Raw genomic sequence first — 22,545 nt, forward strand, 5'->3', positions numbered from 1 at the left:
CTTTAAGTGGTATCGTAATTATGGGAAGCACCACCTCCAGAGGTATTTTTCGAATTGTAGTTTATTATTCCATAATCAAGCTTGCCAATTCGGCCGCGTTTGTCACGCATCCTCTTCTTGATATGATGGATTAATTAATAGATTCAAACATGTTTTCCCTACGCATGAAATCAAAATTAAGTTGTTTACTTTTTTTTAACTGCAACAGCATCACGTGAACACAACCATCACGAGTGGTTAAAAAGTTAATAATTTCCTGAGAACCTGAAGGCAACGCCCGGGACACTATGCTAACATAAAATGCTCCCCCAGTAGTGGAAATGTTATTGTTTTGTTTTTAAAAGAACAACCTATATTTAAACTTTTGCTAGCATGGCTTCGACGTCCGACGCTGAGAATGTGGAAGTGTGTCGAACCCGTCTCTGCGAGGAGTTTGCCGGGGTAACAGGCACCGATATTGGCGTTGCACAGTGCTACATGGCCGAGAATGACTGGAACATGGAGGTAAGGCTATAAAATATTTAGATTTGACACGGAATGGGACTCTACTATCTCATTTTCTTCCACAGAAAGCTTTAAATTCCTTCTTCGATGCTGACATGGAGAAAGTATTTGAAGAAGAATGGACTTTAAACCAAGAGCCCTTGACCAAAACACAAAAAGTGGGCGAAAATGAAAAGACTCCTGAAGTCACAACGTAAGCACCATAATAAACCACAAAATACACATTCAAACTATATACATTATAGTGTAACTGTTCAGTATTGTTAAAATTATCAAAAATATTCAATTTGGAGTGATGAACTAAATAAATGAATCGTTAAAAAAAGACTAGTGCTGTATAAAATGTTTCTCCTATTCCTATTTCTTGCCATTAAATTGCAGCGTGGACTTAACCGCCGAGAGTCCCACAAAAACGTCACAAAAGCCCCCCGAGGACGAAGACGGCGGCTCGGGCCTAACGCTGCTCTCGTGGAACGTGGACGGCCTGGACGTGGAGAACCTGGCCGAACGAGCCAGAGGCTTGTGCTCCTACCTGGTGCTGTAAGACACTTTAGCAATTTGTCTTTTTTTTGCTTAAATTGTAGCATATTTTACATGTTTTCCTTTTGTGGGCCTTCCTGTGTAGGTACACTCCTGATGTGGTGTTCCTGCAGGAGCTCATTCCAGCCTACGTGCAGTATTTGAAGAAACGGGCCGTCAGTTACCTGATTATTCAAGGTCAAGTCATCAATAATCAACTTTTTGAAGTATCTGAAACCACCCCCAATTTAAAATATATATAAATTAACTACAAAAAATTCTGCATGACGTCCAAGCAGGCGGCGAAGACGGCTACTTCACCGGCATGATGCTAAAGAAGTCTCGAGTGAAGCTAGTGGCTAGCGAGATCGTGGCCTACCCAAACACGCAGATGATGCGGAACCTGCTCATCGCTGACGTAAGCGCCAAACCGCAGCCAAAAGCCAACTTTACTGGGAGAAAGAGAAAAAAAAAAATCATTCGTTTTTGTCAAGGTGACGCTGCGGGGCGCCAACTTACGCCTGATGACATCACACCTGGAAAGCTGCAAGGCACACTCGGGCGAGCGCGTGGCGCAGTTCCGCGAGGTGACGCGACGCATGCGGGAGGCCCCCGACGACGTCAGCGTGGTGTTTGGCGGCGACACCAACCTGCGCGACCCCGAAGTGACCTCCGTGGGCCTCCCGCCCGCCGTCTGCGACGTGTGGGAGCGCATGGGTCGCCCCGAGCACTGCCGCTACACGTGGGACACCCGCGCCAACTGCAACAAGCGCGCCCCCTACACTAGCCGCTGCCGCTTCGACCGCGTTTACCTGCGGCCCGCCGCCGCCCCCCAAGCGCCCCGCCTGGCCCCCGACCACATGGCTCTGGTGGGCTTGGAGAAGCTGGACTGCGGACGCTATACCAGCGACCACTGGGGGATCTACTGCAGCTTTGCCGCCGCCCACGCAAACGACAACCCGATGTAGTATCTGCATAAAACCACCAGAGGGTGTCGTTTTGGTTGTTTCACCATTTTATATAGTACTACATACGTTTGTAGTACTACGACTCTTGTTCGTGTTCTTTTATAAAGCTATTACAATATTAAAAGTGTTTTAAAACAAAAATGATCATGCATATTTTTTTCCTCACTAAATTATATGTTAAAATGTGATCAAAAATCATTTTTTTTCTACGCCAAAATTAGATGAAGGCCTTTTTTCTTTAAAAAAATAAATATAAGGCCTTTTTGTCACCAAAATGACCATGAAAAATAAAACATTAGCATGCATTTTTCTTTCTCTCAAATTAACCAAGTATAGTAATATTTTTTTCAAGAAAAAAGCTAACCAAACTGTAATAAAAGCCATTTTAATCTCTGTCATAAATAACACTGAACAAAGCATCACGCAGTGCATGAATATCCGCATTTTTAAATGCGATTATACTGTCTTTCTATTGACACACTGTCAAATTGTCTGTGTATAGGAAAATACAGCATGTGTGTACAGTAATGCACTTAATACAGACTGAGGAAGCGTCCCTTTGTTTCACTTGTTGCATAACTACCACGTCATATTAACCCCGCCCCCCCCCCCCCCCAAAATGTAATTTTTTGCGTCAGTTAATACTAACAAAAAATGAAATACTACTCATCGCTTGTCAGTATAATGTTAATACATTTGTGTGTTTGTGCGCCAATCACACGATGTGGTGACATCATCACAGCGCTCATTAATATTCATGAGGCAGAGGGATGCAAAAAAGGCAAAAAGCAGGGAATGTTAACTACCTCCCTCAAAAATTTATGATAGAAAATTATTATTATTTTTTTGTGCAGTATTTTATGCAAATATTATTGCTAAAGGGCCCCCTTCAACCAGCCGGCAATTACAAGAAGGAAAAAAACAAATCAAATTTAAGAAAATAAAGATGGAAGTCCCATAGAGGAGCCCTTGTGTGTTTTTTTTTCACAACACATGAAAAATACGGCAAAATGAAAAATAATTCCATCCAAAGACGGAAGAAGCTTATTTGCACATTCCAGTTTGTTTTGAGTTTTTGTTGATTGTCATTTTTGTTGCTGAATAAGTAAACTTAAGTCTTTTTTTATCCCCAATTAACAAAAGGGGAAAAAATACAAAAAAATATATGAAGAAACGTTATAGAATTAATGGAAATTTTGAGATTTGAGTCGCTTAATTGTACTACTTTTTCATGATGTACATTTGCAGTTCTTGAATTTTTACGTTTGCTAAGTTAGCGCAGTTTTTTTCGCTTTTTTAGTAAAGATTTTTCACATCAAATTCAAAGTCGAGGCTGGTCATTTTTTTAACATTTTTCAATGTAAACAAAAAAAAAGCCAGCAAATTAAAAAGTCTGCATTTCCTTTCGCTTGAATTTACCACAACATTGTCGTAATGACAATTTCCTTTCCCGATTTTACGAACTTTTTACAGCGTTCTTTCGCCGTTCCTGTTTTTTAAAAAAAAAAAAAAAACGCGCAAAACGATGGCACGTAAACAAAAACAACAAAATATATTCAGCTTAATTTTGGGAACAAAGTGCACGCTTACGGAAAGGAAACTGTATAACTTCTTTTTTTTATCATAAATAGAATTATGGGGAAAAGTGTCTGTTTTGCGCACTGGCGACATTCCTGAGTTTTCCGTCTCAAGCGAGCGTCCCCAACGTAAGACACTTAACCAAAAAGACATTTGTCTACAAAGTTCCAAAAAGTGAACCATGCCCTTTAAACCAATTTTTACCATTTTTGTTGTTGTTGTCGATACGAGCTAGGTCGTCGAAAACTAAAGGTGCATAGGTGGGTGGCCGTTTGTTTTAACGCTTCAAAAAACCAAACCAGCTGACATTCAAAGTGTTCGTTCGTTGACATCCATCGACTAAGGTCCCTTAAAAAAAAATTAAGAAGAGAAAAATCGTACCCAATCGAGTCCCACGCTTTCACACGGCGTTGACGAGGGCAGCCGTCCGTTTGCCGCAGTACGAGAATCCGGCGTGGTTGGCGGAGGACGCCGCCGCCGCCGCCGCCGCACAAGAGCCGTTGACGTGCGAAGAAGATCGGAATTCCATCTGGCAGGCCGAGATGGCGGCGTTGAGCTCCATTTGGGCGCGGTGCACCACGTAGAACATCAGGCCGATGCTAATCACGATCTGGATGGAGAAACAAACGTGACCTTGAGTCATTTGGGCTGGATTAAAAGCCCTGAATATTCAGTTTCAGATCTAAAACAAGGTTTATTTTAGCTTTTTTCTTAAAAACATATTTTTAGATTTTACAAAATGATTTTTGAACCAAAAACACTGAAAAAAATGATTCAAAAATGACCATTATTGATCTAAAAAGGGGGAGAATCAGGAAATGTAATATACATCTATACTAATTAAATCCCAAGTCATGGTCGATTCTCCCGGGCCGCACAAAATGATGCGGCGGGCCAGATTTGGCCCCCGGGCCGCCATTTTGACACGTGAAGTAAAAAACTGACCTGCAGCCCGAAAACAAAGTATCCGCTAACGCTCTGCTCGGCGATGACGTCCTCCATGGTGCGTAGCGTGCTTCCCAGGTAGGAATTGAGCAGCTGGGTGGGCAGAAGGCCCACCGAGGACGCCACCAAGTAGTTTGGCAAGGACACGTCTGTGATCTGGAAAAGAGAGGATAAAGTGACGTACGCATTTGAAATATTTGGCATCGCCGGGTATCTGGATTGACCGGTTTTCAATTCTTTTGCTTTGTACTTTCTATTTTTGACACAACAATAGTATACTAACTAGTATGTTGTAAAAATCCTCTAAAGGACAATTCAATGTTTGGTGTTGGTGGCAAAAATAAATAATAAAATCCCCCCCAAAAAATATTGAATGTCATTAATAGATAGCACTTGGCGTCCAATCCATTTTGAATGGGTGAGGGTGAACTAGTTGTTGTTCATTTTAGTGTACATGGTGATTTTGGGCCAATTACTGTACATTTACATGCATTCCAGATCAATTTGTGTACATTTTAGATCAAATACTGAATATTCTAGATACATTCCTGTAGATTTTAGATAAAATCCTGCATATTTTAGATAAAATCCTGTTAATTTTAAGGTCCCTTTCTGTTGATATTGGGGCCAATTGTGAATTCAGAATTTCATTTGAGATTCAATTTCCTGGAGTCGATTGTACGCTGACTTCTTTTTTTGGGGACGGCGTGATCTGGGGCCAACCTTTGCACCCTTGCTAGCTCGCCAGTGATAACAGGAGACAAATGCTGGACTGTTGTCATGATACTAATATTAACCCCTTCATGTCTATTCTAGCCAATTGGAAACATGCTCAATCAAAGCAGTCTCTATCCTTTAAAAAAATACAAACTTAATAGCCTGTTGATGCGAATTGGATCAGAAATACAGATGTTATTTTTTTTATTAAATAATTTATGAAGTATTTCAATTTCATTTAGTATTTGACAGAGGTAAAAAAATCTAACAAGAATTGCAGATGATTTTTTTTTTTTATTATTATTCTTTTGTTATTATTTTGCATTTAAGGGGTGGAAAAATGATTCAATTAAAATAGGGCCCATTTTTCTTCCGAAGAATATTAAACATTTTTAAACTATTTTTTTGGATTTGTTTCTTTCAATGTCTTTGTCTCCTTAAAAATGTGAGTAAAGAAGAAAAAACTAGCTTAGCTTAGAATAACTTTGTTTTCATGCACGTTTGGATGTAAAAAAAAATGATGCATTTGGATTCATTTTTTGTACTCACGGAGAAAAGTGCATTTTGGAGCCCAAATGGAATGGGGGTGAGTCTGGCCAAGGCCACCACTTTGAGTCCGCCGCCGCCCTCCACCACCCGGATGACGGCGCCGAGCCGTTCGCTGCCGCCCACTTTGCGCAACACCCAGTGGGTCAGGAGGCGTTTGCACGCCAGGTGCGCCAAGAAGGTCCCGATCAGCACGCCCACCGCCACCAGGCCCAGACCCGGCACGAAGCCGTACAGGTAGCCGGCCGCCACGTTGAGCACGATGTAGCCCCAGCCGCAGGGGAAGGACACCCCGATGAAGCCCACCACGAAGAGCAGCGCCCCCGCCAGGCTGTCCAGACTCTCCGCCCACAGCAGGAGGTCTTTCAGGTGCTGCCGGACCAGCGCCACCGAGGAGAAGCACAGGCCGGTGAGGACGCACGCCAGGAGGGCGCTCTTCAGGCAGAAGGGGGCGGGCGGGCAGAGGGGCCGGGGGTCCTCGCCCAGGGGCGGCACCGCCGCCAACGCCGCCGCCGCCTCGGGATCCCCGTCGGACGCCAGCAGGTCCATCTTGTCGCACTCGTCGCCGGCGTTCCTGTGAAGCCAGCGGCTGAGCTGCACGTGCGCCCTGCCGGCGGCGTGCTTAACGAGTTTGACGAGCAGGTGAGCCCCCGAGAGCGACATCTTGAGCCCTCCCAACGGGAGAGGACGGGGCGGGGCTTCTCTCACACCTGTCACTCGCCAGTTCGACTCTCCTTCATAATGGACGCCCACTGGAATTTTGTCCTCTTTTGGGGGAAAAAAACAACTCAGGTGTTGACGAACATAACGTCATGACGTCTCCTCGCTCCACGATACCTAGGCGAGATCGTGGCAAGTTCATTGTGGTGGAAAATGAACACACACACATACACACAAAAAAACAGAAGTGGAGAAAGTTATTACATAAAACTCACCCCGTGTAGCTAACGGCGACAAATCAAAGCTGGGCTAGCTGGCTCGCCGCGGGGTTATTAGTCCTCCTGCCTCCGTGTCATCCCGTTTTCGTTCAAAGGCTTTAGAAAGCATCAAAGGCGAGGTCTTTGTGGCTAAATTCCGTCACAAAAAAAGCGTCATTTGAGGCGTTCTAGCTCCGAGCACTGCTGTTTGTGTCCCAGATGTCGAACGGCAACTGCCTCCACGTGACCCGGAAACCACCCCTTCTCAGAGTCCCTTAGCCAATCAGAGTACTCCCGTTTGGCCTCGCGAGAGCAACCAACGAATGACGTTTTGTTATGACATTCATAAACAGAAAAGAAGGCTCATATGGGCAGATTTCACACATATTGAGTACACTTTTTGGTTTCGAGTAGTTAAAAAGGTTTACTTTCCTGAAAAAAGTTGATTTTTAAAAAGCATTAATCTCACTGCAAGAGAAAACATTTGACGTCAGTAGCGAGCAGGCATTTACTGCTCACTGCTGCCCACTAGCGAAAAGTGCACTCTCGAAATGGAGCTGTCGACCTGCAATACACACGATGGCCAGTAGATAAACGTCAAATGAATAGTATATACATACTAGATGCTTTATGGTGCTCTCGCCCAAAATAAGGAAAAAATACAATGATGATTAATAATGTAATACAACTAATAAGTGCCAATAGTTCCATTTTTAGCTGGGATAGGCTCCACCACCCACCGCGAGGATAAGCCGTTCAGAAAAGAAAGAAAACTTTTAAGTGATTCTAGGGGCGCCCCGCCCATTCGTCCAAGCGTGACGAAACGATGTTACCAAAGATATAAGCAATGCGACTTGTTTGTGCCCCAGTCACGGAAGCTTGTCAAACTTGTTTTCTCAATTGACACTCAACATCGGCTCCAAAATTGAGAAAATAAACGTGGGTCAAAATGCTGGAAAAGGCAGTCAAAATGCTGGAAATGGCAACTTTATTTGTTGTGGCTGTCCACATTCAAAGCGTCCAGCCTGGTGAGTCCATTTTCTCTTTCTTTTTCATTGAGTGTGACGCACTGTATCCAATGTCGTCGTTTGCTGGGGGGAACGGGCAAGGACCTTTTCAAAAGATAGAAGTGGACGAAAGAAATCACTTGGGTCCTCACATTGACTCTATTCTGGTCGAAAAAGTTGCTATTTTGCATTTCCCAAATATCTGCTTGTCAAATGATGGCCACTTTTCAAATGGAAGGCGGTAAAAGTCAGGGTCAACTAAAGTGGACAATTTTGAAAATGGGAGATGATGACAAGATTTGGCCATTTTGATCCAAAAACGATTTTTCTTTTTCTTTCAGTGATCCACACGCTGGAGTATATCAACATAGCGTCGTCTCAAATTCCAAACTTCCCAGAATACTTGAGCGTCGCCTTCGTTGACGGCGTGCAGATCACTCACTACGACAGCAAGAGCAGGACATTTAGTCCCAAACACGATTGGGTGAACAAGATCACAGACCAGAATTCACACTACTGGAGTAGGTCCACGGAGATCTGTATTGCCAATCAGCAGGCCTTCAAAGACAGTTTTAAAATTGTTAATGAGCGCTTCAACCGAAGCGGAGGTCAGTTGCCGTCCCGCTTTGGAGCATTTTCAGGCGCCGCACGCTTTTTTCACCAGACGTCACATTATTTCTCACAGGGGTTCACACGTTCCAGATAATGTCGGGCTGCCAATGGGACGACCAGACCCAAGAGGTTGACGGTTGGCAAAACCACGCTTACGACGGAGAAGACTTCATATCCTTAGACTTGAAGGAACGGAGATGGCACGCGCTCAAGCCGCAGGCGCTCGCAACAATACGCAAATGGGAACAATATTATAGAAATTATGAGTCTTACTACATGGAAAGTTGTCCAGACTACTTGGAGGCGCATGTGAACAACGGGAAGGAATTCCTCACCAGAACAGGTAGAACAATCTTAGCCAATCGACGTTCTCTCCGACCGCAACTTTTTCCACCCCCTCGCGGCAGAGCTTCCACGCCTGTCCCTGCTGCAGAAGACACCGGAGTCGCCGGTGACCTGTCACGCCACGGGTTTCTACCCCAGGGACGCCGTCTTGTTCTGGACGAAGGACGGCGAGCAAATCTCCGAGGGCGTGGTGAGGGAAGAGACCCTGCCCAACCACGACGGGACCTACCAGGTCGTCGCCCACCTCAGAGCCACGGACCCCAGTGCCCGATACCGGTGCGTCTTCCAGCTGGCCGGCGTCCCGGACGACATCATCGTCCAGCTGGAGGACCGCGTCCTCCTTAGCAACGAGCGCATCGAAGGTGAGCCACACGGCTCCCTCTGTCCGTCCGTCCTTGTCCGAAACACCACGTGACGTTTGTCCCTTTGTGAAGCGGAAGAAAGGAGGAAGTGGGTGCTAAAAATCATCTGCCCACTGGCTGTCTTTGTCGTGATCGTTGTCGCCGTCGCCGCCTTCTTCGGCTACAAATGCGGAAAAGGTGAGGGACGTTGACCTTTTCAGTGGCTGGCGACTAACTTTTTTGTGTCTTTTGCTTGCAGCCCAATATGCGCCAGCTGGTAATTATTCTGGATGGAATTGCCTGACGACAGGCGGCCACGCCGAAGAGACCAAGTCCATCTGATAATGTCACCACCATCATATGTGTCACTAGGTGTCACTGTTTTGGCTGCAAATGTCATAGAGTAATGCAATGCAATGCATCTTAGTATGTCCTTTGAAATGTACATATTATTGTTTTACGCAACTTCACATTCCCTCCTGTTGTGAATTTATTAATGAAGTATTACTGAGAAGGCTTAAATGTTTTAGTAATTACTGATGCCCTTTTAAATCCACAACAGGAGGGAATGTGAAGTTGCGTAAAACAATAATATGTACATTTCAAAGGACATACTAAGATGCATTGCATTGCATTACTCTATGACATATTTGCAGCCAAAACAGTGACACCTAGTGACACATATGATGGTGGTGACATCGATGATTGTGATATGGATGGAGGGTCCCTATGACATTTAACCGTGACACCGATTGAAAGATTATGTGCAAGGTTTCGCGACATACGAATTCCCTATGACAATGAATATCCTGTCAATAATCAATCTATGTCATCAACACACCTCTGTGACTATTGTACCTTTTTCATGACATCAACGCTGAAACTCAATAAAAGCTCGACCTGCGACTGAGGAAAGAGAGAGTTTTCGGAGGAGCCGAGCGTGTGTCAACTTCTCACGTCTCCCGGACTTTCCCAACCGCGGTTGTATTAAAACGCAACACAGTCTCTTGCCTCGTTATTCCTTTGTGCACGGTTAGGACCTACGGGGATCTGTAACTTCAGACCCAACACCAAGTCCATCTGATATACTGCCCCTAAGCCTACTCGAACGAGATGGCGACCACAATAGCGTGACCTAAAACGCGTGGAAAGGTGGGCGTCACGTCCCCCAGAAAGCATGTATGTTAAAGGACTTGTTACTTCATATCAAGCTATTGAAAAAGCTGCAAGGGATTTCTGTGGCTCTACATTTAGGCCTAATGTCCTATATTTTGTGGTGTTCATTTAAACACCTGTCTGGGGGGGCTACTTCAGCCTTTATAACCTTGTATTGTGCAATCCATTATGATTAATTAATCCCGAGTCGTGTTTATGATTTTACTTTCATGAGAAAAATGACATACATGGAAAAACAAAGAATATTTGGAGCAAAATGTACACTTTGATTTGTTAAATCGTCAATGTAAAAGGATTACAAGATAAAAATTGGGTCAAAACACTGAGCCTTCGAACGCCGGCTCCCCCAGATTGTAATGAATAAACGTATACATGGGAAATCACATTTCATTGTGAACGCCAGTATAATGGTATTTAGCACATCATTTGTAGAAGGACTAATTTTATTTTACTTTATATGATAACAAAAATGTTTTGCCCCTACAAAATTTGAAACTTGGGGCGTAAAAATGAGGTCACTGAACGCACCGGAGCACCAAATCCGCCTCAGTCAGTGGCAAGTACTGGTCTTCAAAACAAAAGCTGGCCAATAATGCCCTTTATCTTTCTGAGCAAACTTTCGGTGATGCAAAGCACTCGGGTTATTTTGGGGACAATTAAAAACTATCTATAAACAAAATAAACTTTGGAAGGATGGGGTCCCCGCGTTAGCAAACTTAAGATGATTTACTTGGAAAATCTTTACGAGGAAGCCACGAGCCAGTCTCTTTCTTTTGCTACAGCTCCAAAGCTACCTAATAGCATTGATTTGGAGCCCAAAACATTTGGCGTCGTTTCGCGTTGTTGACTATCCGACTAAAAGACAAGACGGGCCGGGACTGACGGCGGCTGTCCGCGGTTCGATCCCCCCACGGGGTCTCGCGGAAGAGGCTGCGAGGGAGTTGGCGCATCAACACGCGTTAAGCGGACGTGCCAGACGACTAGCTAACGGTGAGCTAACGAACAGAGTTGCGGAGCAAAACCAACTAAAAAAAAAAGACAGCTAGCTTACTTACCTCGTCGTGTGGACGCCATATCCCGACCTGGTTGACGCTAATGCGCCCAGCTCAGCTTCACTTCCCCTTGAAGCGAATTTGTCCACCAAAGGGTTCCGGACCGGTTGTCCGATCAAGCCCCGGCCATGGGACCCTGACCCTGGCCCTTTCCTTGAGCCCGAGCGCCGCCATGGCCGCCGAGACGCCCCGGGGCGGCGCCCTAGACTGAAGCGGCGATGGCGAGCCGAAGGAAGTCCAGCACGCCGTGTATGCTTCCGCCCCGAGGAGAGGGCGAATGGGCGGCGGCGGCGGAGGACGCGGACGGATCTCGGGACGACGACGACGCGGAGGAAGCCTCCGAACTCTCCGAGTACTTCCACTACACAAGCGTGGACGTGTTCACTGCTTTTTTCGGGGGCTTCATTATGTCCTTTTTCACCACAGCTCCGAGGCGGTCTCGGCACGGCCAAGCGGCCAAGGCGACGTGGCCTCCGGTGAGCCGGCGGGGGTCCAGGACGCGGGGCGGAAGGGGATCGCCCTCAGCAAGACACCCATCATGAGGTGCTGGCCGGAACCCAAGAAGTTCACCGCCTCGCGGCAAAGCCAAGAGGTCATCAAGGTCGAGAGCGACGACGAGATGGACCACTACCAAGACCCGCCCGTGCTGTCGCCCGCGGCCCCGATGGCGGCCGCCCGGCTCGTCCCCGTGTCGGCGCCGCTTCACATCCAGACGGGGACGCCGAGTTTCCTGGTCAACGGGACCGGCGTGCTGAACATCAAAGGCGGCGCCCTGTTGACGGGGACCCTCCCGACGGGCGTCCTCCAGGCCGGCGCACTGGCCCAGGTTCTGTCGGCTTTGCAGAAGCAGAACCAGACGCAGCTCCTCATCCCCGTCAGCAGCATCCCGGCGTACGACGCCGCCATGGACAGCAACATCCTTCTGTTGGCCGCTTACAACAGGTAGGCGGGGCGAGGGGTGGGCTGGACTGGACGCGGGCCGGGCGCTCCGGTTTTGACCGTTGATTCCCCGGACACAGGTTTCCTTATCCCTCGCCCTCGGAGACGGAGACGCTGGCGGCGCAGACCAATTTCAGCGAGGAGAACGTCAAGCTCTGGTTCTCGGCTCAGAGGCTGAAAGACGGCATCAGCTGGACGCCGGAGGAGGTGGCTAACGTCGGGGAACCATTTGCCGCACGTGCGATGCGTGGGCCTTTTCCAATTGGAGTCCCTGTGGGCAGGTGGAGGAGGCGCGACGGAAGAAGTCCAACGGCACGGTGCGGACGCTGCACCAAAGCCTGCCGCAGACCCTCGCCGTCATCCCCGTGGCCGCCGACGGTCAGCCCTCCATCTTCCAGACGTGCCAGATCGTGGGCCAGCCTGGCCTGGTCCTGGCGCAGGTGGGCGGCGCCTCGGCTCTGCCCGCCTTGCCGCCGCCGCCTCTGGCACCGACCGCGCCGGCCGTCCCCGGCGAGCGGGCGGCGGAAGGCGCCGAACCCCCGCACCGTGGGGCGTCTTCCCGGGCCTCTTCGGCCTCCAAACCCAAAAAGTCCAAAGAGCAGCTGGCCGAGCTGAAGGCCAGCTACGGGCGGCGGCGGGTGGCCACCGAGGCGGAGATTTCGCGCCTCATGCGGGTCACCGGGCTGTCCAAGCGGGCCATCAAGAAATGGTTCAGCGACACGCGCTACAACCAGAGGAACTCCAAGGAGCCTCGGCGGGAAAGCGCGGAAGCCACGGGGGACGACGGGGGCGAGGAGTCGACGGAGGCGGCGGACAAAGAGCCGCCGCTCCCGTCGGCCCTTCCCCCAGAGCGCCGCGGCAAACTCCGCCACGCCTTCCCGGACTTCACCCCCCAGAGGTTCAAGGAGAAGACGTCGGGACAGCTCCTGGTCCTGGAGTCCAGCTTCCAGAAGAGCCGCACGCCCAGCGACGACGAGCTGACGCGCTTGCGGGAGCAGACCAAGCTGACGCGCCGCGAGGTGGACGCCTGGTTCAGCGACCGCCGCAAAGGCGGGCTGGCCGAGACGGGCGCGCCCACCTCCGCCCGTCGGGCCCTCAAGAAAAGCCCGGCGCAGCTGGACGTCCTGAGGAAAGCTTTCGTGCGTTCGCGCCGCCCCACGGCGCGGGAATACGACCGCATGGCCGAAGACAGCGGCCTGCCGCGCGGCTACATCGTCAACTGGTTCGGGGAGACGCGCTACGCCGTCAAGAACGGCAACCTCAAGTGGTTCGACGTCTACCGGGCCGGCAAGGTCGGTGGGTCGGTCGGGGGCGCCGGATCCCGTGGGCGTCCCGCCACGTCCCGCCACGTCACGCCACGTCACGCTTCTGTGCTCCGCAGGAAGAGTCAGCGTCGCCGGACGAAGCCGCCAGAATGCCCAAGAAGTCCAAGAAGCGTTTCCGGGGCTGGTCCAGAAGGTCGCGGCGGCCATCTGCCGTCAAACGGGACGCCGACGAGGTTAGTACAGCCGCGGTGAGCTACATTTCAAATTTCAAGATGGCTATCCAATGTTCATTTTTAACTCGAAACAATTTCAATGTTCAGAATGTAGTTTAAAACAATAAGAACAAATTAGTAACATTCAAAGTAGATTCACATAATTCATACACTTGTCAGCCTTTGTTGACAATATATCCAATTCAGTAATACCAAGACCTACCACCAGGGGGGGATCCACGTAGCACTACTTTTAAAGCTTCCCACTTTACTACCTTTTAGAAAACTCAACTCTTCTCAAAATGGCTGACGAGGAATTCATCTATCTGAAATAACATTTTAACTCCAAACTGGAGATTTTTTTTCTTCTTCGGTCTAATCCAAGTAAGCTAATTCCTTCATTTTTGGACACATTGGAAAATAACAGTACTTTTTGTTGTGTGTAGGCACAGAGTGGGGAGGCTCTTCTCCAAGCTTTCTTGGTCCAGCAACAAGACCCGAGCCAAGAGCATCTGGACGACCTGGCGGCCAAGACCGGCATGAGCGTGCAAGAGGTCAGGGATTGGTTGCTACGCCACGGAGACCGACCCTTTAGCCATCAAGACCAAGAAGAGGAGGACGAAGGAGACGCCGAGGAAGCCACGGGACATCAACGGGATGAGGACACCATCCAAGAATCCTCTTCGCCCGGCGGGAGCCAAACGTGAGTGGCGCTTTCAGTTTTTCAAAATAAGATCGAGGACGTTTGGCTCAATCTTTTTGAAAATTCTTCTGGGCTTTTTAATGTTCCCGAGTTTTTCTATTTTCCTCTCAACCTTTGTCAGTGCACTTTGTTTTGAAGGACATTTCTCCAGCTTTATTGTGAAAAGTCAAAGGAAGTCAACATAGTGCACGTATATGGACACGTACTTATGTCAAGCCAAGATGGAGTCATCATGTTAATAATCACTACTGAAGCTTTTTAATTGCAAATGTTAACTGTTGGTGCCAGTGACCATTCCTAGACGTCCAATCAGATAGCATTACGACATTTTTCGTTTGTTGTGAGCCCTCTACGTCGAATGGATCGGACATCTTGCTTTGTCTTTAATTGCCCACCATTGTCTATCCAAACAAGTTTTAAAGATTTTTTTGATATATTGCCAACTTCCTCTTCCATTTCTTTCCTGAGGATTTTTTGTCTGCATTTTTTGTGCTTTATGGAAAGATGGCTAAATATTCCTAAAGCAGAAGCACTTGCCGCCATTCCGTGGCCACTTTTTAATCTTCTCTGTACTTCCTGTTTGATGAGATCTATTTATTCTCCTCATTGTTTGCCAAGACAATAAAACGGTTTGCTTGTATTTCTGACCACGCCCCTTCTGTCCATTTACAAACATGGATTCTTTCCGAAAAAAGAACCTTTTGCAAAGAAGATCGGAGATAACAGGTGCTCGTCACGGCTACAGGTTTCAAGACGGCGCCCATCTATACGTGTTGCGTCTGTCGCGTGCACCTTTGATGTATAGCGTCGGCATTAACCCGCCTTAAACTCGTCAACGGCGCCTTTCAAAGATCCCTTTTGAGGCTGTCACTTTCCACTAAGCGCTCGTTTTCTTTTTCTACCCGACGCCGCCATCGGGAACGCGGGGCCGTAGACTCCCGACGGAAAACGGGCCGTCGCTCGGTCCGTCGACGAGACGCTTTGTTTAGGGCGAGCCGACTTTCGACAGCCGGATGAAAAGCTGGCTGATGAAAGCGGCGTCCCGACAGAAAAGGCGATCACAAACGGCGGCCGACCTCGCCGAGAAGGCCGACGCCGCTTTGCGAGCGGCATCAAAGACGTTCGACGACAAATATGCCAACGCAAACGTGTCCTCTAGGGAAATTTAAAAAAAAAAAACGCCCGGTGCATTTTCCGCCTTTGATTGCCATTCAAACGTTTCCTTTTTTTTTTTTTTTGACTGGCTTGCGATTACCATGGATTCTAACGCCCGGACGGCCAAAGACGAGTACAAGATGGCGGTGTGAAAAGCGTTTTAATTGAAGAAAGTCGCATGAAAAAAAAAAAAAAACAAGTGCCAAAAGCGACAAAGAAGGCGCTTCCAAATGCTAAGAATTAGCGCTAAAGAGTGAGTAGACGTCACGCTGAGCCCCAACATTCACGGCGTCAAAAAACAAACAACAAAAAAAAGAAAAGCGGCGACCCAATCTGTCCGGACATGACAATATTCCCCCCCGCCGCTGTTTAGCCAAGCGCTAAGCTAGCATTTCCCATCTTTAACTGCAGTCAAAATAAAGAAAAGGGCTGCTTTTTATCCCCCCAGCCTAAATTTTCAACAAAAAAGACCCCTCCTTTCCTCCATTTCTCAGCAGGGGGTGTCGGGCCCGAGTCCAGGCAGCACTCACATAAACAACTCACTGTAGTGTCGCCAAGCGCGTGCGTGGCGCATTCTTTTGTTTAATAAAGCGGCCGCCACATGCCCAAAAACAAAAGAATCCTCCACACACACACACACAGTGGTTACCTCAGCGTTTAAGACGCCCGCATACCCATACAGTGCGACATACACTCCCTCGCACGCACCAGTGGGCGTGGCAAAAAGTTCATTGCAGCCAGAGTAGCATGGCGAGGGGGAGGGGCAAAGTGCCTTTGGAGTTTGGGACTATTTAACCCCCACCCACTTACCCACTTAATTGGAATCCAAATGAAAAAAAAAAAGCGCTAGCCGCACACTTAGCGTATCCGTTGAGGGGCTGTCAATCATCCACGGGAGACTTATCTGCTGGCCGATGCCACGAAGCGCGTCGTGGTGATGGGAAGGTCGGCGTTATTCTTCGCACCTGAAAGGAAAAATATTGAATTTAATTAGAATATTTTTTTCGTTTTGCAACGAAACGCTCCAAAAAAATCCCGTTTTTACTTTTATTGACGGGCGTTGGTTTCTTTTGTTAAAGTGACACTTTTAAAGCTTGGGCAGAAAGGAGGCGGGGCTGGGCAGGAAGGGGAGGGGGGCGCTATTTTGGGCACAAACACCATTTGGAACAATTGATGAAACAAAATTGAAAAAAGGGTTTGTTTGAAAACAAGATGTGACTTGTAACCCAGCGTACAGAAAAAATAAAGTGATTCTTCATTCATGCAAAAAAAAAAAAAAAAAAAATATCGAAAAAAATTGGACAAGACTGTTGGGACGGGAATGGTGACATTTCAAAGATAAACAACTCTTCAAAATGAGTCATCGATGATGAAAGCAGGTGTTGATTGTTAAACAAAGATACTCCTTTGAAGTCTTTGTGAGACCGTTAGAACTCACCTGGAAGGGTAAAGTGGTCCTGCATCTCGCCGCACTGCGTCAAGCCAACGCCGTTGGCACGCCCATCCGGCCCCGCTTCCTGGAATTTAGCTCCGCCTTCCTGGCAGGGGTCAGACAAAGGGTTTTTCTCCAGCAGGCCCGGGACGCCGCCACCCACGCGGAGGAATTGGCCGTCGGGGAGCGAGCGGGCGTCGCAGAACCAGCGCGCCAAGTCCACGCGGGCCAATCCGGGCCAGACCTCCGACGGCGGCGGCGGCCCTCCGCTCTGAGGGTCCTTGAGGAATGGAGCGTGTAGTAGGGAATTGGAGAGGGCGCGGGGCGGAGGCGGGTAGCTGCGCTTCGGGAGCTCGGCGCCCAGACGCAAGTGGCCCGTGGCGGTCTCTTTGTCCGCCGCTGGGCTCCGCTTGGTGCCCATGGAGTTGAGGAGGGCCACTTCCATGTTGTCGCGCAGCGCCCGGCGCTCCGCGAACCAGCCGTCGATTTCCTGCCGGGAGATGCGGGTGGCCAGCGCCAGGTTGTCGGCGTCGCCGCGGGAGAGGAAGCTGTTCCTGGAAAAGTGCTCCTCCAGGATCTTCAGCTGCTCCGCCGTCTTGCCCTTCATCCGCTCCAGCAGCGGGAAGTCGGCCACCGCCACCGAATCGCCCGCATGGTCTCGCGCCATCCGCAAGGCGGGAAGCTTACCCGGGGCGGGCGCGGCGCGAATGACGGGGGGCCTCCTGGCGCCCAGCAGCATAGACGGATCAGAGAAGGCGGCTTCTCTCTGGAGAGGCGGGGGGACCAGCACGGAGCTCGGAAAGGCCGGGGCAAAGATGGGGGGCGGGGCAATGGTGGGCCGAGTCAGGGACTCCGGAAAGACGATGGGCGGCAGGGACGCCGCCGCCGCTTTGCTTTTGGGATTTCCCACCAGAGAGACGATCTTCCCCGCCGGCATCAAAGGCACGACGGCGGGCGACTTCTTGGCCTCGGCGGCAAACGGGGGAACATCCCGGGACGGATCCCCCGCGCCCGAAACCACCAGGGGGCGCTTGGATTCGGGACCGCCGGGAGCCGCCGCCGCCGCGCATCGTTTCGCCGGAAGGGGCGAGCCGGCGAGGGCCGCAAAGTCCGGGCCGGCGGCGGCCGAGAAGGAGCGTGGGGCGGGCGGGATGGAACCGTCGAACATCTTCTTCCTGGCCTCCTCCACCTCCTCCGGGGACCAAGTGATGCCCTGCTTGAGCCGCTGGGTGGCGAACCACACTTTGATCTGCTCCTCCGGGTGCTTGGAGGCGGCCGTCAGCCACGACAGTTCCGCCTGCGTGGGGTAAGGGAACTTGTTGAAGGACGCCATCAGGGTGGCGTTGCGGTCCAGGGACGGGTGGTACTTGGCGCCGTTGAGGGGGACGGCTATTCTGGCTTGCTGGCTGAAGTTGGGCGGACGCCGGAGCACGGGGCTGACGTGGGACGACGTCTCCGGCGGGACGCAGGAGGACGACGGCGGGGGCGGGATGATGACCGTGCCGTTGATGTTGATGGCGGCGATGGCGTCTTTCGGCTGGAAAAGAGCGGGCGAGAATGGCAGCGATGCCCCGCCGTCTCCGCATGGACTCGGGAGGCTTTGCTCCAGGACGGTCCGGTGGTTCTCCTTCAGCCTCTTGAGTTTGAACTTGTTGTGGTCGGGATGAAGCTTCTTGTTGTGCTCCGTGAAAAGCTCAAACTTTTGGCTGTCAAAGTCGCAGACGGCGCAGCGGTACAGCGGATCCAGGATCACGTCGGGGTGCCGGGCGTCCACGTGCTCTTTGAACGCCTTCAGCTCCTCACACCAGAACGGGCAACGTTTGCACTCGAAGCCTTCCACCTCTCTCTTCCGACCCGCCTTTTCACTTCCCCGGTCCCGGGGCCCCTCCGCCATTTTAGGACGCCCGTCGTCCCGCTCGGGCTCGAGGCTCTTCCCGCCGCTTTCCGGCAGCCGGCCCGGAGGAGCGTCTTCCGAGAAGCGTTCCGTGTCCGAGATCTCGTCGGGTCCCCGGATCTGGATCACGTGAGGAGGGGCGGAGCACTTTCCCCGGCCCGGCATGACCGCCTTGGAGTTTGGAGCAAGAGGGGCGTCGGCTTCTGGCGTTCGTACTGGACTGCGCTGGGCGGGCCGCCGGAGGGGCCGGAGGGGGTCCAGAGCGCAATTGCGATCGCGGCGGGCTGCCTGCCGGCCTGCTCTTGCCTTTGCATCAGCGCCGGCGGCTAAATGTCAGCTGGGCGGAACTTTGTGGGGGGGCATTCCAGACCTGTCGGGAAGAACGACAAAAAAATGTGACTTTCCTTAACAAAAAGTAGAAACAAAGACAAAAAAAAAATGGCCATGTCCGCCTTTGGCAAAGCACATTTTCTGGGAGAGTTACTTGAATAGCGTTTGACGCCACGCCGTCGTCCGACCTTCGCTGTGATTGACAGCGACGGGGCGGGGCGGGGCGGGGGGCCGGGGGGATTGGGAGCTGGCCTGTCAGGCGCTGGGACGCTTTGAAGAAAAAGATAAGAGCCCCCCTCCCCATCCCCAAAAAAAGGCACTTTGATCATTTAGAGTTGCGCTCTTAATGAACTTCATTACGATTCATTTGCATGACTTCACACGCCATTTCGTGAAGAGCCGACGGGCGTGAAACGATGTTGCGCTGGCCCCATATGGGGGGGGGGGGGCTTTGGGGGTACATTTGTGCTAATGCTACTGTAGCAATAGCCACCAAGGCCATTGCTTTCTCAAGGTTTTGGAACCTCGCCATATGATTTATGGCAATAATCTTCCAATGTGGCAATTCAACAATGATCAATCCACAAGGCAACACTTTTTTTAGTACGCCGATTGGCTTACAAAGTATTGCGATACATCACCACACTGCTACATTGAAAAGCAAAGCAACGGGCGAGGTGGAACGTGATTGGACGCCACGGAGCCCCACGACTGGCTTGTTGGCAGGAAGGATAGAGGGAAGGAAAAAAAAATAATTTGATGAAAAGAGGATGACTAAATTCATTAAAAGGCACGCGCGCTTGCCCGTGCTCCCGGCAGTGCCGTTTGGGCTGTTTCCATGGCGACGACGGGCCCGCTCTTACGGTCAGCCCGCGGCGGCAGTGTCGTGACGGGTAAAATAATAATAATAATGATTACACGGCCCGGCCACTTTGGCCATAAATATGGTGCTCGCTTTTGGTGCCATTGACGATGCAGGACGTCCAATCATGAGCTTATTAATTGAATTGCAGCCAAGAAACGAACAGACATTGAATTATTCGACGTATATCGCCGTCAATGGCACGCAAGGAGTTAAATAGCGCGTATGGCGAACAAAGCGGCTGCAAAGCAAATAGTTTGGCGGCACACTGCGAACTGCTGCTCACAATGTTACTTTCAAAGAGAAAAACACACACACACACACACACTAATGAACAACACAAAGGGAGAAAAAAAACACATGCAAACAATCATACACACACACACACACACACACACACGAGACCCAAAAAAACCAAACCAAGAAAAAAAAGTCTCTCTCCCTCACATAATAAAATACAAAAGAAACAATTTTCACTGTACAGTAACACACAGTGAAAATGAAAACAACACTTTTGTAATACTTCACAAGCTATGCATATTTATTTATTTCATCAATGTGTATGTTATTTGTCTGAGATAACTCAAGACCGAACAAAGGGGTTATTATCAAACGTATGCTTTTCTACAAAGGTCGGAATAAATATGTCATTAGCATATTAGCATTTGTCTAATAAGGTCTTGGTTGTCGTTCTTAGAGACTTTTGCCTAAGGAGACTAATTCAAAGCAACGTAGCAATTTAGCATAAAGTTTTCCAGTCGGAAGCCGTTCTCCAGCGGGCCCTCTGGCCACGAGGGTGCCGTGTGAGGGCACATTGTTGCTTATTTTTAGTTCTTTCTTTGACTTTGCTTCTGGCCAAACCCGTTTATCCGGAAAAGGCGCCGGCCGGCCGAGCTGCCCGGCGCTCTGATGTTGGCCGGTCTCGTGATATGGCAAAACCAAACAAATTCATCTTGTAAGGTTTCCAAAGAAAACCGTTTGGGGCGTGTCTGTCCTTCTACGGTGGCGGGAGCGCCGGAGCGCCATCGCGTTTTAACATAATCGGTGCCACGTTGCTGTAAATTTAATGGACTTTCTCACTCGTAGACTTCCGATCTATTTGAAGCGGGAGCTTGGCAGCCAATGAACATTTGGTTGTTCACTCCCATCCACGCGACACGCGTCTATTGCCGTCAATGGCAACCAAGTCAAAGGTCGCATACATGCCCTCACTTAGTCAAAATGAAAAAGCCACCTTTTCCAAACTTGACAGGAGAATCTAGCCAGATCCACACACATCAATTTTACAACGTTAGGGGGGTGCTGGAGCCTATCCCAGCAGGAAAAAAAGGGGATAACACTCACGCAACGCAACGCGATATAAGACAGAAAAACACGCAAACACTCAAATATAGCCAAAGCGAAAAGAGAAGGGGGAAAAAACAAGAAAAATAGCACGGACACACACACAAACGCACGCGCGCGTGCTCGCGCGCGAGTATGAGTTTACCTCGAATGACCCCGCTGGGCTGTCTGTCTGCGGTTAGCTTAGCATCGTCACGCGCTGGAGAACCGCTAGAGAACCGGAACCACGGTCCGGCTCGAGCTAAACAAGTTAGCCTCCATGGGAGCTAGGTGGCTAACGCTTTCAATGCACTTTCACCCGCCGAGCGACGGAGGGGAGGGGGGGGGGGTTCTTGACCAAACTTGCCCCCTTTTTGGTGGTCTGGCTTTGGGGGTCACTGTCCCTTTATAACGGCCTGACAACAATCAACTGTCAAACTCGGACAGCTGCGTTCCGACGTCCGCCGAAGCGGCGACGTTGGACGGCGGCAGCGGACAGCCCGGCAACGCCGAGCCCACCCCGAGAAAGAAGGAGACAAGCGGGCGAGCGAGCGAGCGAGCGGGCGAGTATGTCTGCTCGCCCCCTCGTTCGCTTGCACCTCAAAGTTGACTTTTGGAGCGAGTTGGAGCCGAACGGAAGAGCGACAAGTTGGTCTTACCTGCCGGTGGCCGGAAGCTCGGGCTGTCGTGTCGCAGCAAAGATTGAAAACAGCCAGAATTCGCGCGTACACGCAAGCGCGCACATTCACCAAAAAAAGAAAAAAGGTCTACGAGCTGCACGCCACGCCACGTGACCTCCTACGTCATCCCTGATTTGCAAAGTTGACGGACCCGCCCCCTCGCGGTAGCCAAGGCCGCGTCCGCGTGGCGCGGATGGCGACTTGACGTCTCGCTACTTACACGTCACGACCCCGGCGCACTGTTGCGTCAACCAACGAGCGTCCGCGGGGGTTGATGACGTGTGCCAGGGCGACACCTGCCCGTCGCCGGTGGGACTACACGTCCCACGAGCCCGTCACCTCTGACCCTAGGACGTGATCCGTGGCGCACAACAATGACGTGACGTCGGCTCCAGTGGGCGTGGTCCCCGGAGGACAGGGTCAGGTGAGGTTGCCAGCCAGCCGGCGGCGTCCAATAGGAGAAGAGCTTGGCTCACGCTGCTTAGCAACCCGATGTGCAGCTGCATGAAAGGGACCAATGACA

At 50.3% G+C, this 22,545-nt stretch overlaps 5 protein-coding genes across 6 annotated transcripts; 3 read left to right on the forward strand and 2 right to left on the reverse strand.

Moving 5' to 3' along the window:
• The first annotated feature begins 240 nt into the window (after positions 1–240).
• Positions 241–2,122, forward strand: tdp2b (tyrosyl-DNA phosphodiesterase 2b). Its single transcript, XM_077743173.1, has 6 exons — positions 241–504; positions 570–697; positions 886–1,044; positions 1,130–1,221; positions 1,323–1,441; positions 1,518–2,122. The coding sequence occupies exons 1-6, from the start codon at positions 373–375 to the stop codon at positions 1,989–1,991; spliced, it is 1,104 nt and encodes a 367-aa protein (XP_077599299.1). The 5' UTR covers positions 241–372; the 3' UTR covers positions 1,992–2,122.
• A 238-nt stretch (positions 2,123–2,360) lies between these two features.
• On the reverse strand, positions 2,361–7,506 carry tmem64 (transmembrane protein 64). The gene is made up of 4 exons (XM_077743176.1): positions 6,713–7,506; positions 5,781–6,614; positions 4,515–4,670; positions 2,361–4,179 (listed from the first exon to the last, which is right to left on the reverse strand). Exons 2-4 carry the CDS (start codon positions 6,438–6,440, stop codon positions 3,970–3,972), a joined length of 1,026 nt encoding a protein of 341 aa, XP_077599302.1. The 5' UTR covers positions 6,441–6,614; positions 6,713–7,506; the 3' UTR covers positions 2,361–3,969.
• Positions 7,507–7,521: 15 nt separating this feature from the next.
• On the forward strand, positions 7,522–9,248 carry LOC144214622 (class I histocompatibility antigen, F10 alpha chain-like). Its single transcript, XM_077743174.1, has 5 exons — positions 7,522–7,722; positions 8,043–8,309; positions 8,387–8,656; positions 8,721–9,020; positions 9,093–9,248. The coding sequence occupies exons 1-5, from the start codon at positions 7,644–7,646 to the stop codon at positions 9,209–9,211; spliced, it is 1,035 nt and encodes a 344-aa protein (XP_077599300.1). The 5' UTR covers positions 7,522–7,643; the 3' UTR covers positions 9,212–9,248.
• Positions 9,249–10,912: 1,664 nt separating this feature from the next.
• Positions 10,913–14,986, forward strand: LOC144214617 (zinc fingers and homeoboxes protein 1-like). Of its 2 annotated transcripts, none has more exons than XM_077743168.1 (6): positions 10,913–11,579; positions 11,654–12,169; positions 12,247–12,373; positions 12,448–13,458; positions 13,548–13,679; positions 14,090–14,986. In XM_077743168.1, exons 1-6 carry the CDS (start codon positions 11,446–11,448, stop codon positions 14,348–14,350), a joined length of 2,181 nt encoding a protein of 726 aa, XP_077599294.1. In that variant the 5' UTR covers positions 10,913–11,445; the 3' UTR covers positions 14,351–14,986. The 2 variants fall into 2 exon arrangements, with proteins under 2 accessions (XP_077599294.1, XP_077599295.1); XM_077743169.1 differs by having other exon boundaries at positions 13,548–13,664.
• A 656-nt stretch (positions 14,987–15,642) lies between these two features.
• On the reverse strand, positions 15,643–22,286 carry LOC144214619 (zinc fingers and homeoboxes protein 2-like). The gene is made up of 3 exons (XM_077743171.1): positions 22,002–22,286; positions 16,940–19,197; positions 15,643–16,466 (listed from the first exon to the last, which is right to left on the reverse strand). Exons 2-3 carry the CDS (start codon positions 18,990–18,992, stop codon positions 16,402–16,404), a joined length of 2,118 nt encoding a protein of 705 aa, XP_077599297.1. The 5' UTR covers positions 18,993–19,197; positions 22,002–22,286; the 3' UTR covers positions 15,643–16,401.
• Positions 22,287–22,545: the final 259 nt, after the last annotated feature.

The sequence above is a fragment of the Stigmatopora nigra genome, chromosome 21, assembly GCF_051989575.1.
Source record: "Stigmatopora nigra isolate UIUO_SnigA chromosome 21, RoL_Snig_1.1, whole genome shotgun sequence".
NCBI classification, from domain to species: Eukaryota; Metazoa; Chordata; class Actinopteri; order Syngnathiformes; family Syngnathidae; genus Stigmatopora; species Stigmatopora nigra.